Source organism: Solanum dulcamara, chromosome 3 (genome assembly GCF_947179165.1).
Source record: "Solanum dulcamara chromosome 3, daSolDulc1.2, whole genome shotgun sequence".
NCBI lineage: Eukaryota > Viridiplantae > Streptophyta > Magnoliopsida > Solanales > Solanaceae > Solanum > Solanum dulcamara.
The window spans coordinates 71,755,726-71,770,094 of record NC_077239.1 but is presented as its reverse complement, the minus strand read 5'-3'; the positions used below and the strand labels follow the sequence as shown (position 1 = coordinate 71,770,094).

The 14,369-nt window shown below is 32.0% G+C and overlaps 1 protein-coding gene across 1 annotated transcript; it reads left to right on the top strand.

Annotated features, from left to right (window-relative positions):
• The first annotated feature begins 674 nt into the window (after positions 1-674).
• LOC129882821 (ribosome-recycling factor, chloroplastic) lies at positions 675-7,370 on the top strand. Its single transcript, XM_055957286.1, has 11 exons — positions 675-861; positions 960-1,074; positions 1,518-1,587; positions 1,665-1,760; positions 2,307-2,404; positions 2,780-2,891; positions 4,546-4,587; positions 5,584-5,640; positions 5,713-5,763; positions 6,054-6,110; positions 7,018-7,370. The coding sequence occupies exons 1-11, from the start codon at positions 690-692 to the stop codon at positions 7,033-7,035; spliced, it is 888 nt and encodes a 295-aa protein (XP_055813261.1). The 5' UTR covers positions 675-689; the 3' UTR covers positions 7,036-7,370.
• Positions 7,371-14,369: the final 6,999 nt, after the last annotated feature.

The following is a 14,369-nucleotide window of genomic DNA, read 5'->3' as shown; positions in this document are numbered from 1 at the left end:
CAGATCTTCATACGAGGCATAATTCTTAAAAATAATATCCTTAGTTATGTAATTGATATAAACATTCTTAAAATTTCAATACTATCACATCAGCACTGTAATGTTCAACATTATGAATAACATATACAATAATTTGTGAAATCTCCTTGATATTTATCTTTAATTGCAAATAATTTTATAAAGTACAACTCAATTTCAATCACCAAGAAGAAATATGATGCTATGTATCTCCAAAGCCACAAAATGAAGAATTTTGATCCTTCTTAAATTCACAAATTTGCATTTTCGCAAGTTAAAGGAGAAAAATTCAATTTTTAGAACTTGTCTTTTACTTAGAAATAAACTCTATGCGAGTGGAATATAGCATATCTCACTTAAAATTAGAAAATATTATGTAAATATTGAAAGTCTCCGTTTTTTTCTCGGGACAGATACTTTTGAGCCGAGTGTCTTTCGAAAACAGACTCTCTATCTTCATGAGGTAGTGGTAAGGCCTCCCCAGACCCCACTCGTGAAATTTCACTAAATATGTCATTATTATTGTTGTTGTTGTTGAAAGTCTCCGTTTATATAATAATTCAGAGATATAATATCGTGTTTTGTTAAATTTTCTCAAAAAAATAATCTTTTCCTAATAATATTTCCAAGCCCAAAAATAAAAAAAATGAAAAAGAAGGAAAAATAACAAAATGGAAACTTCTTATCCAAAAGTTCAGGCTGAAGTCAAAAAAAGTAGTAGTTTTTTCTCTTTGCAATTCACTGTTCCTTCAACAATGACGATAGCTTTCTCGCCTGCAACTCCAGTACGTTCGCTATGCCAACAGCAACTCACCCGCAAACCTATTCTCTTTTGCTTTCAAGGTATCTCTCTTTCTTCTCTCTATTTGGTATTCTCTTGAGCTTCTGAGTTTTGAAAGGAAGGTGTCTGTCTCTTTGGCATTTCAACAAATATCTTGCAGATAAATTTCGTACTTCTGGTAATGTGGTATCTTGGTCGGCGTCTGCGAATTATTCGAGCTTATGGATCGGAGCAAGGAGATTGCAGCCTCTTGTTAAATCATCTTGGGGAAAGAGGCAAGTTAATTCTGTACTCTTGTGATGTTTGCTCATTCTGTTTGTGTGTCAGTAGAAAATGATAAGTACCCATGTAGGAATGAAACGTCTAGATTGACTCGAATGGATGTTGAAGAAGAGTTATATCATCGACCCCAAATAGTTTAGTATTTTAAATTGGGGGTAGGAGAAGGGATAATGGGGGAGGGGTTGGGGTAGGGGAAGGGGAAGGGAAAATGGGGTGGGGATTACAAGGTGAGGAAACAAATCCTCACTAATAAAATGAAAATTCAGCAAGCCAACCAACTAAGCTACTAAGATTTCTCAAATAGTTTGGTATTGAGGTGTAGTAGTACATGTTGTTTGTCTTGGTGGTGCTTGGGTTGATTTCGTCGTTTATCTCCATATGCATAACTTGGGTTGATTTTACTATTTATTTATTGTAACTTGGGTTGATTTTTCAGAAGTGCAATTGTGAGGTGTGCAACAATTGAAGAAATAGAAGCTGAAAAATCTTCAATTGAGAAAGATGCCGTGAGTATAGTGATTTCCGTTTTCATTAGCAAAAGCTATGTCAACTCTTTGTTTACACACCTTTTATTTTACTTTAGAAAGAAAGGATGGAAAAGACAGTTGAAACTGTTAGGTCAAATTTCAACTCTATAAGGACAGGAAGAGCTAGCCCAGCAATGCTAGATAAAATTGAGGTACGATATTATGTAGAATACCCCCCCCCCCGGCCCCACATATGACATTGTGCTTAAGACTTATGGTTAACATGACAAATTTTTGATAACCATCATAGCTGATACAGTAGACTACTGGGCGGCTTTCAAAACCATTAAAATCCTACCAACAAATTTATAACTTAAAAATGAGTTGAGAGTCCTGTTATTCATAGGTCCCATGTTGATATGTTTTTCTCTCCAATTCTCTCTTCAGGCCTGTCCGAAGTAAAAGTTCATTTTTTTTCCTCTTGTCAATTGTACCTCGTCCCACTCCTCTGGTGCGTTATCACTTATGAGTGATATATGTGTTTTTGCCTGAAGGCTTATGTGTCTTTCTCATTACTTTCACTGCAAGCCCCTAGAATTTCCTTAGTATTTCTCATGCATTATTCATACTAGTTATCCGGGTGTAATGATGTGATGTCTGAGATATGGTGGTAAACCATAATGTCTTTGTTTCGTTTTTGTATTCAATATATCTAAGTCCAGCTTTTCTTTTTTTCATCTTGTATTGCTCATACAAAGGTTGATTATTATGGCACTCCAGTCAGCTTGAAAAGCATAGCGCAAATTAGCACTCCTGATGCAAGTTCTATCTTGGTGCAGCCGTATGACAAATCCAGGTTGAACTTCTGAAACATTTGAAAAAAGAAAAGAAAAGTCGGGCTGATACTGTGGATGCCTGACCATTATTTCACGCTTTCTTGATATCAATACTACTTGTAAATTTTTAGATGCATTTGAAGTAGGGTGAGCAAAAGAGTGAGTTCTGGAATTTATGCATCAGAACAATAGGACATCTACTTTCATCAGACTCGTTGGCCCTTGTCTACTGCTTTTCTTGTATAATTTGCATGATAACAGGTCATAGAATTTGTTTCCAATTTTAGGCCTTAGGTTGATGAAATTTCCTTATGATGGATATCTTAGAACCATTTCGTAGCAACCTTGCGTACGTTTGCACTGCACTAAGCATTAGTTTTTGTCTAAATTTTCAGTTTAAAGTCTATAGAGAAGGCTATTGTCAGCTCTGATGTTGGTATGACGCCAAATAATGATGGAGAAGTAATAAGATTGGCTGTACCCCAGTTGACATCGGACAGGAGGAAGGTATTAAGTGTTCCATTGCTCAGTCAAATTTGTTTCTTCTAGATGTCAGCTTTGAGCTTGAATGCTATTCTGTATGTATGTTTCTTTTTCGATAAGCGAGCATGAATGTTTGTTCATCTCACTGTGGTCATTTCTCCACTCATGCTATGGGTTGGATTGATATTATCTCTAATTTATTTACCTGGTTTTCGGGTAAGCCATGCTTTCTCATCTTCTTTGCCCTGTATCTTGGAAAATATTTGGCTATTGTTCCTGAAAATTTGGATCACCAATTAATGTTTTCATTGCTGTAGTCAAGAACTACAGACAAGATACTTGTGTTTCCGTTACATCTGCTTTGTGTTAATATCTTGTATCTTTGTCATTAATATTCAGTAAGTTTGTCTTCCTCTTTTAAGGATTTAGCCCTCATATGATGTCATGAACATTTCAGATTGTGAGGTAGGTGATTTAACCTTTCCAAAGTTTTACTATATTGTCCCTACATGCTACACTATGTAGGTTGTGAAGGATTTTAAGCTAAATACCTATCTCTTTTGCTCCTTGCCTTTCTGCCCTAGACCACTCCCTTAATAGAGGAACACGAGATTTGAAATATAAGCAGCTTTTGCCTTAGTGTAGCTTTCCTGTCACTGTGACTTCTAGCTTTTATACAACTGTACTCTTCTGAAGTAAACTTCTTCATACTAGAATTTAGATATTTTATGGGGTTATATAACGTTATGAGCTTCTAGTTACGTTAGTATATTGATTGGCTGATGTATATGAAAAGAATTGTATAATACCATTTACAATCTGTTCAACAAATTCACAATATTTCTCATGCTTCTTTAGGGGAGCTTATAGGGAAAACCTGGCTTTAACATTCACTCCAACAACACCAAAAACATACTCAGTGTAATCTCAGTGTACACAGACCTTACCCCTACCTCGTGGAGGTAGAGAAATTGTTTCCGAAAAAGAGGGATGCCTAAACTATTGGATGAAAATAGAAAATAATAATTCACATCTCTTTTGTTGTTTTTATGTTTATTTCATGTGTTTTTATAGGAACCAATGATCTTAAGTTCAGGTATTGCTGTAACATTTCATTACTTAACCCCATGTAATTTGAAGGACAATTTACTTTCATGTTTGAATTGATACTGGAATCAAGCTTTCGTTGCTTACATATCTCTCATTTAATGATGATGTTGTCATTTCTCATGACAATACGTTATTGGTTTACCAATGTGAAGTTCTTGTGGTGTATCTGACAAAATCTATGCAGTTCATCCTAATGACTGGCCATCTATGTTTAATAACTGGTTTGGAGTGACCTTGTTTTAATTAGAGGACTGACAAACTAGAATTGTTTCTTATCTCAACTACACGTGACTTTTTATTGTTCAAGCTATGTGACAGGCGCACACTAAGGGTACAAAACCCTTTGCTGCCAGCATCCATTCTGTTATCAATTGAAAATATTTGTCCTTTTTTATTATGAAGTATTTCAAAAGTTATGGCTTACAATAGCATGTTTTTATGAAAAATGTATTTGTAGCTTTTGATCTAATTCCAACTTAAGTTTTACTTAATAGGGTATATTCAATTTCTGACACAGAATATTTGAGCTCACATTTTTATTTCTCTTCTTTTTCTTCGTTTTACCCAGGAATTATCCAAAATTGTTTCTAAACAGGCAGAGGAAGGAAAGGTAAGTTTTATCTGTTCTAAAAGTTTGTTCTAACTCCTTTTCCATGTTATTTCTGCTTTCCAAAAGAAAAAAAAAACTTTGTTCTTAATCTAGTGGGATCTACTATTAAAGAGCTCCTATTGCCCTTTGGAACACCTGAGGTTTCAAATTTAAAATTGGTCATGACTATGGTATATTTATACCTTTACTCGGTGCTTGTAGAGATACCCTCTCCATGGTCCTTATTGTATTAAGCAATAAAACTTGGTGTTATGAACAACCAGGTAGTTCAATCATCCAACAAAAAGATACTAAATAGCACATTTAGAACTGGGATTATGAGGAAGAGAATTTTTTTATATTTTGTTATTAATTTTCCATTTCTATTTGTTTGTTGCATATATGCATCTTTTTCATGTCTAGTTTGCTTTGTATAAAGTGCTCAATTTCTGACACAGTTGATTAAATTATCATTGCAGTCTGTGTATGTTGTTGAGCTAACTTTTCATACTCTCTCTCCGAATTTGTGACACAATTACTGTTGAAATTCAAAAAAACTTCTCTGTTCATGATATTCCTAAACAACTTAACTACTGCTTCAATTTTAAGAATGTGTAGATTATACTGCTGTTATTCTATCCCTAGGGCATTGGTTTAATGGTAAGAGCACAATACGTGATTTGTGGGTTAAGCACACGTCACGAGTTTGAATCCTGCTGTAAACAAAAACCTGGTATTTAAGTGGAGAACGGTAGAGGGGAATAACCTAATAACCACTGAGTTTAGCACCGGTCGTCATTTGCCCTTGGGGATTTCTTGGTTATGAAAAAAAACCAGCGCTGCTATTCTAAATGGGAAAACCTTTTGTCTTCTGATATCAATTCAAAGTCAGATAGCTTGCCCTCTTACTTTTGAATCATTCTGTTGGTTACGGATGGAGTAGTTGATTGTGCTTATGTAGCCCATCAATCATGTCCATTGGACTACTACTATCTCTTTCTCATAAAACATTTGCAGGTAGCTATAAGGAATATAAGAAGAGATGCCTTAAAAGCTTATGAAAAACTTGAGAAGGTTTGAGCTCTAGGCAATTTTTGGTCCATATCTATCTGGTGCTAGATATTGATAAATCTTAACTTTTTTCAGGAGAAAAAGCTTTCTGAAGACAATGTGAAGGACTTATCTAGTGATTTACAGGTAACGAACAAAGTTTGATGTTCATGGCACAAGAGTTCCAAAACATAAAGTGATTATCCATATTTGTTTAAGCAATTTGTCTCATAAATTGTAAATTTTAAGTGTAAATTATCATTTGGATTCTACTGGATGAGAAGAAATAAAATTGTTTTCAGATTTTCTCGTAATACCAACTTTTGCTCTAATCTCTCAAACCTGCTGAAGAAAATAGCTCAAATTACTATTAAAAATCATCATTATAATGCAATCTGAAGTTTTCTACTTGTGGCATTCTTCCTTTTTCTACACAGAAAGTGACAGATGAATACATGAAGAAGATCGATACTGTCTTCAAGCAGAAGGAGAAGGTATGTTAATCAAGAATATTCATGTGGTTTGAGATAAAATGTCATGTGTATGCAAAAAATATGGGTAGACACTAAATTCCCTGGGAACTGTTCTGTAGAAAGTTATAACCAAGCAGAGCAACAGTTAAGTTCTGATTTGAGCACTAAAGAAATACTTCCTTCCCCTTCCCTTCACCACACCATGTTTCTCTGCACCTTTGTGCTTCGCTAGGCCTTTTTAGATATCGTGTGTGTTTTCTTATGCACATTGACTAGATTCTGAATAACAGGAATGGGATTCTAGCATCACCTTGTGTCCGTTACAGGCAATTCGTTAATGCAAATGGAATCATTAATTTCATGCATTCACACCCCCAAGAAAAGAGTTTTAATCTGTTAATGCAAACGGAATCATTAATATCATGCATGCACACCCCAAAGAAAAGAGTTTTGATCTGTTAATACAAAAGGAATTACTAATTTCATGCATGCACACCCCAAAGAAAGAGTTTTAATCTGTTAATGCAAAAGGAATCATTAATTTCATGCATGCACACCCCAAAGAATAGAGTTTTTACTCTTTTTTCTTTCCCCTTCAAACTTTCTAGTCTTGTGTTGTCTGGCAATCTTCTATTTGCTCACCAAAGAAATAGAAACGCTTGTCATCCTCTGAAAGGCTTCTATTGGAAATGGAGTATAATAATGCAGCTGCTTCCCCCTTCCATTTCCCCTTGTTCCATGTTGATCTTATCCAATTGATAATATGATGGTAATTCACTTTCTTTTCCAATTTTTCCCACTCCCCTTGTGAGGTTTCATTGTTACCTCATTTACCATGCTTCTCCTGTTGACTCACTCCTGCTTCCTTTCTATTTACACAATGAATGTTAGTAAAATTTTGTTGAAACATGTTTATGTTTGATCTCAGGAACTGCTGAAAGTTTGACAACAGTTCTATTCAATGTGTATATGGAGTTTGTGCAGTAATGAAGCTTTTCTTGGAATGTTCATCTGGTTGTAATAGGCTTGTTACATGCCTTTGTAAAAAAACTACCTTGACTTCTTCGTTGTAAAGATCACTCAGGAACTGGAATGGTCCCTGTTAATTTTGTTAGGAATTTCTGTTTTTACTGGAAATTACTCCCAAAAGAAGTTAAATCTCCTTGTAGCGACATGATTTGAGCTGCTTGATGCTGCTGGATTTTGTAACTACAGGATTCAGAATGAAATCGTACTTGCTGATGGTAGAATATCTACTGTCGCTGCTCTTCTTTCTCTTTATTTTCTCACGGAGATTTGTTTGGTTTAAGTTGTGGACATCTTGTATTTGGTTGTCCAAATCGCCCTTCATGTTCCGAAACAAGTCTTTCAATGACCTTTTAATTGTCTGTCTGCGTATATATCACTCATTCATTTAATACATTGTTGTATATAAATGGTTGTGTAAATATAATCTTATGACTTACATGTAGTTTGATTCTATTCCATGTCTGTTTCTTTCTTTCAGTGAGAACTTGAGGTAAGCCATGTATAGTAGACCATGAGCCCAGTTAAGTGTACTACTAATCATCATTTGAAGAAATTGCAGTGATCTAATTTTTTTCTTAGAAGTCTTAAGAGTCTGTTTGGATGGACTTATTTTAAGTAACTTATAAGTTGGAAAAAAAAAGTAGGTGCAGTCCAACTTACTTTTTTTGACTTATAGCCTGTTTGAATTGACTTATTTTTAAACAGCTTATAAGTTGAAAACTGCTTATAAGTTAAAAAAAAAAAAGTAGGTGCATGCCAACTTTTTTTTTTGACTTATAAGCTGTTTTCAACTTTTAAACTGCTTAAATTAAGTTCATCCAAATAAACCCAACTATTTATTATAACTTATTTTAAGTACAAAATGACTTTAAGTTGGCTAGCCAAACATTCAAAAAAAGCTGAAAACAACTTATAAGCAGCTTATAAGTCAATCCAAACGGCCTCTTACAATCTGTTTTCAACTTATAAGTTGCTTAAAATAAATTCATCCAAACAAACTCAATTATTTATTGAGGCTAATTTTAAGCACAAAATGACTTTACGTTGGTCAGTCAAACACTTAAAAAAGCTGATAACAGCTTATAAGTAATTTATAAGTCAATCTAAACGGGCTCTAAATTCTAAGTTTAGCCAATGCAACTCTAGATTCAACCTTCCACACAAGTTTCAGCACATGAGATGCAAAACCATAATGCTTTTTTTTTTCTCCAAAAAACCAAGTCTTGGAAATTATAAAGAAGCAACAATAAACATTTTGAAAATCCTTACCCAAGTGATGAGGGACAAGTATAGCATATCTAACACACTACCTTTATAATTTTTTGAATGAAGAGGTGGATAGAGATGTCGTGTTGGGGGATTAGGAAAACCCAGAGAGGCATCACAATTTTGGGCATCGTAGATGTGTAAAGATTGAGGAGGTTAAAAATGTTATTTATAGGATGCACATGGAAAGAGAATTGGGCCAGGCAATTCTAGTAGAATTTTGAAAGAGGGCGGGAAGGGATGACTGACTAAACTATTTAATGTATTTTTTTTTAAAGATGGCGAAAATATCCGAAAAGTGAAGGTGGAGTACAATGATTCTGTTGTACAAGAATAAATGTGACATCAAAGTTATACCAATTATAAAAATATCAAGCTATTAAGCCACACTATGAAAATTTAAGATGCGGTAATGAAGATGAGGGTGTGAAAGGGCATGTTCAAGCTGAGATTTTGTTCTAATAATATTATCAAGTGAATTTAACAATTCTAACTTTCAAATCTTCTAAAAGTGGTTTGTTTTAATCTTTATAATTTACAATATTCAAATTTACCTTTCATCAATTTTATTCTCTATAATAGTAGTTACAATATTACAAATCTGTAGCATAATATTTTTAATCTCTATAGAATTATATCATAAATATGCTAGAATTTGATGAAGTACAAGTAGAAGTCCTATAAACATTGACCTCGTCAAAGGGATTTATATGGGTTTCGAGGAGTAAAATTTAATACATTCATCATCCGGTGCATGTCACTTTATTCATATCAGAAGTCTTTTCATCTCTTTTCCACTAAAATGAAAAAGAAATTCACTTTTCAGACATAATTAATTAATTGAATATCTGGAAAGTGGGGGATTATTTGTATGAATCAAAACAAGAATTTGATATATGACTATATTAAGAGATAACACATGGTTTTCAAAGTCTAGCCAGATTTAACCCAATAAAAACGACACAAATTAAGGTAGGATATTTTGTTGAGTCTGTATTACGATTTATCTTGGACTTGGGACAATAGTGAAAGATTACCTCACAAGAATACTATGGCTAATATGTCATTTATCTCTCATTTCTATTATCATAATTAAATATTTTTATTTCTACAATTTTTATAAAATAAAAATATCTTATTTATCTCTCTTACTTATTACCATAGACATTTCTTTTTCCCATTAATTTTTGTCTCAATCAATCTCATTTAATTTGTTTCCATAAAAATTAGCAGAAAATTAAAAATATTTTTTATTTCATCATTAATATTAATTGATTAATTTACCTAAGACCCTTCCTCTTCCTTCTCTCATATTTCTTTTAGTAATTAATCATTATAATTTTAAATTGGTTACAAACCTTTTTACCTTCCATTCTTTTTTATATCTTCATAAAATTCTCATAATTTTGTAGTTTCTCATTTCTACCAGAAACTCATTTACAAGTTTATTCTTTTTAATTTTACACTTCTTTTCTTGTGACAAGAATGGAGAAAAATGGTGTGCTAAACTCTCCAAGGAAGCCAAAGGTGTATTTGTAACTTATTTTCATTTGTATGCTCTCTCATTTTTTCTTTACCTTGATTTATTGTGATTTTAACCTTTTGAAGACTTCATATATACTATTAGAATATTTCAGTATAAATCAAGATCAAGAATTTGGAATACTTGAAAAAATTCATGAGGCATTCAATTTCATTTATCAAATGAGGCGTATATGGTGATGAACTTTCACTGTTCGAAAAATAAGAATAGTATGTTGTAGTTCTAATTTAACTTCCTATAATTGCTATTCTTTCAAATATCATGTTCTAATGATATAATGTAAGTTCTGCCGTGATTATAAATATTACTGCGTGAGAGATTTTGTTTCAAGCATAAAGGCGCGGAGCAGATACAACCTCTTCCGAAAGAGTATGCTAATTAATTCATTAGGTCATGTCTTGATTCCTTGCTGTCTTGTTGGAGAAAAGGGATCTCTGAGCAAAGTCCAAAACTAAATATCATTGTTATTTAAGTCCTTGAAATATTTTATTTTAATTTTTGTGATTTTAGTTGTGATTCTTTTGGAGTCGTTAATTTACATGAATACATCTATTTTGTTTCTCTCTAAATTTACATATAATATTAAAATTAGGCATAGACAATATGATGTACACTTTTCTATGGCCAAGAAATTTATTTATCTTTTTTTCTTCTTTATTTGATTTTTTTTCATTTTTAAATTTATTATTGCAATAAAAAAGGCAATGAAAAATTATGAAGGCAATGAAAAGGTGTAAAGGAAAATGATCACATTTGTTTAATTTGTTAACCAGAAGTCACAACTCACAATATAAAAGAGTTCATTTTATCTTTCCTGTAATTATTTTTCAATTTTAAGAAATAGTCTTAACTTATTTTGATATTACTTTTAATCTAATAAATTAGCCTAATATGTTGTTATGAGTTTATCAATTTTCTGGCTAGCCTTTTCAAAATACACATGAAATGACGCACTCTTTCATACTCTGTTTTAATGGAGGATAAAAACCATATGCTCCTGCAGCATTCACCATATTCTTTTATTCAAATACTAAAACATAATGAACTTGCATTATGTTCAAGTGCAGTCATGACTATTATTACTATCCATAACAAGGTAAACTTAGAAGGGTCTGACATGAATTTAATTATTTGGGTTAAGATAGTTAGAGGGTCGGACATGAGTTAAAATTGGGTGATGGGTTGTTGTTTTTTTAAAAAAAAAGGATAGCTTCACTTGATTTGGAGTTTTCCTTCCAAGTAAGGGGTACGGGTGATAAGTTTATGCACGGCGAGGATATTAATGATTGCATCGTATAACAGAGGGTAAAACTAGCTATTAAACAAAAGTTGAGAAGTATTTTTGACCCTCCTCCCTACAATTAAATCAAGAGATAATGATAAGGCCAAACAATATAATATAGTGAATATATAATTAATTGAAAAGAAAATTAATTCTAACACATATATTATAACGCTTGTTATGTCGAAAAATGGACAAAGTGTAAAATTAATTTCATCTTTATAAGAAAAAATCAATTTTAGTAAAAGAGGAGTCGCCACTTAATTTTTTTAAAAGAAATTAAGAAAACTTAATTTAAAAGACTCTAACAGATTTAAGTCTTAAAAATTTAGAGAAAAAGGGTACGAGGTTCATATTACTATTTTAAGAAGGTTTTAGCACTTAAAATAGCCGCTAACATGTGGTTATCCAACGATTTGAAAATTATTTGACTAATTTTGGGAAATATTAATTTAAAAGGAACGAAGACTTTGAAATTATTTTTTAGAAAATTTTTTTGATAAAATTTAAACATTTGATTATAATATACATATATATATATATATATATATATAAAGTAAAAGTTTATCAATGACTAAGTAAATGTAGAAATTCATTTTAAGAATAAATTAACATGAATTGGTTTATCCTTAGGGGAATTCAATTAAGTTAAATCAAACTAATCAACTTCTACGTTAGTATAAACAAACGTAAATAAATAAATAAATTATTACAACCCGAATTAAATATAAATGAATAAAGTATGAAAATTTGGTCCAACACTTAGTTTCTGTACGCCTGGACTAAGTTATTGGGTCATCTACATTTTGGGCCTTAAGCCCAATTCCATTATATATCGCAGTTGTATATACACTGTATTGAATTGTATATACACCATATACCACGTGTTTGTTTCCTGTAGATGCTGTATATCACTGTATATCATTTTATATCACTGTGTATCAGACTGTATATACATTGTATACAGTTTTTATTCCTTGTAGTTGCTGCATATTACTGTATATACACTATATATAGTGTTTTTCCCTTGTATCTACTGCATATCACTGCATATACAGTATATATAACACCGTATACAGTGTTTTACCCCATGTATCTACTGTATATCACTGCATACATACTATATACATTGAGTATACTATATATCATTGTGTATACACTGTATACAGTGTATATATAGTGTATATAACATTATTTCTTTACATAAAATTATATATACACTGTATATCAATGTATACGGCACTGTTTTCCGCTTGTATTTCATGTATACAACCCAATATCAATATTCAAATCATAGATATTACCTTTTTTCCATGTATCAATTTTCAGTCATTTGATCAAGATGATAGGAGACTCAAAACTCAACGATATGCAAGGAGTTTTTAATTATTTATAAGTTGTTTATAATTAACGATATACAATAGACCCTTGTGGTCAGGCCCTTCCCCGGACCCCGCGCATAGCGGGAGCTTTAGTGCACCGGGCTGCCCTTTGCCCTTTATAGTTATATAGAAATATGTGTATTATACTAAAATTTATAAAAAAGTAAAAATAGTTAAGAATAATATGAAAATATTTTTGTTTTTTTATAAAAGCTAATTATTTCAAAATGTTCAAATTCAAAGAAACTCGATAGCTAATTTGCGTTGTGGATAGTCAAAATTGGGTGTCAACAACGCTCGCGCGAAATGCGGCTAGGAAAAAAGTCAAAATTTTCTCTAGCAATTATACATTCACAAACGTAACAACTTCAACATGTTGATCATGTCCATTATGAGGGATTAAATTCATACCAAACAATATATAGGATTAGGTTATAAATATACCCGTTTCCCTTACGTATAAGCCATCTGATTTTCATCACAAATATTATATGCACTCTTAGTTTTAACAAAACATTTAAACTCCTACTTTCTCGATGACGTTGAGTGATAATGTCGCCTGAGATAACTTAATAAGATCTACTTTACTTCTTCATTACCCTTGTTCATTATCTCGGTTATTTTTAGGGAAAATTACGCGGTATGGCAAATTTTACTACTATATTACGCATTTAGGGTATAGTTTAAAAATAATTACCGCTCGCGGCAAACATAGCTATCTATTTATGCTTATCTACAAATATATATATGTATATCAGTTATCATTATACAATTTTTCTGACAAATATACATATATAATTCGACAGATATACATATACAATTCGCCTCTCTCCTCCCTTTCTCGATCTCGCTCGCCTCTCTCCTCCTCTCTCTCAATCTCGCTTGCCAGATATACAAATACATATGTATATCCGTTACATATATATAATTTTTTGACAAAATATACATATACAATTCGACAGATATACATATACAATTCGCCTCTCGCTTGCCTCTCTTCTCCCTCTCTCGATCTCGCTCGCCCCTCTCCTCCTCTCTCTCAATCTCGCTTTCCAGATATACAAATACATATGTATACCAGTGTTTGTATATTTTGGTAAACAAATAACTCGTGGGTATAATATTTGTATAATTCGCTACAGCTTTTGTATAATTCGCTACAACATTTGTATAATGACAAATTTTATGTTTTTCATAATAAATAATTAGAAAAACTATACTCATATAGAGTAATTATGCTTAAAAGATTTGCCATATCTGAAAATTTCCCTTTATTTTATATCGAGCCATTAATCATTAGAAAAATAGTGTTTGGTCTTAATGATTTGCGTGGCCTTTCATTTTCAAACACAAATTTAATTGTTATCCTAAATTACAAATCTAGAAATAAATAAATATAAAAATAATTAAAAGTTACAGCTCAAAAAGTTGTATCATACTTTGAAAAAGAATTACTGTACAAATATTTGACCTCTTAATATAAGTTCTTGCCAAAAAAAAATTCTTCATAATTCTCGTCAAATCTAGTAAATATATTTTCATACAATTTTAAGGAAACTAAAAATGTTAGTTATTGATAGATTTTCATAAAATTTTAAGGAGACTAAAAATGTTAGTTATTGACAAACTCAAAAGATCAAAATTGTTAGGTGCTTGCTTGCTTAAATTTACCTTCAAACATAAGGGGTCATTTTTGTCATTTTCTCTAAAAGAAAACAATCCATGTTTTTGCTCAATAACTAAGAGCCCGTTTGGATTGGCTTATAAGTTATTTATAA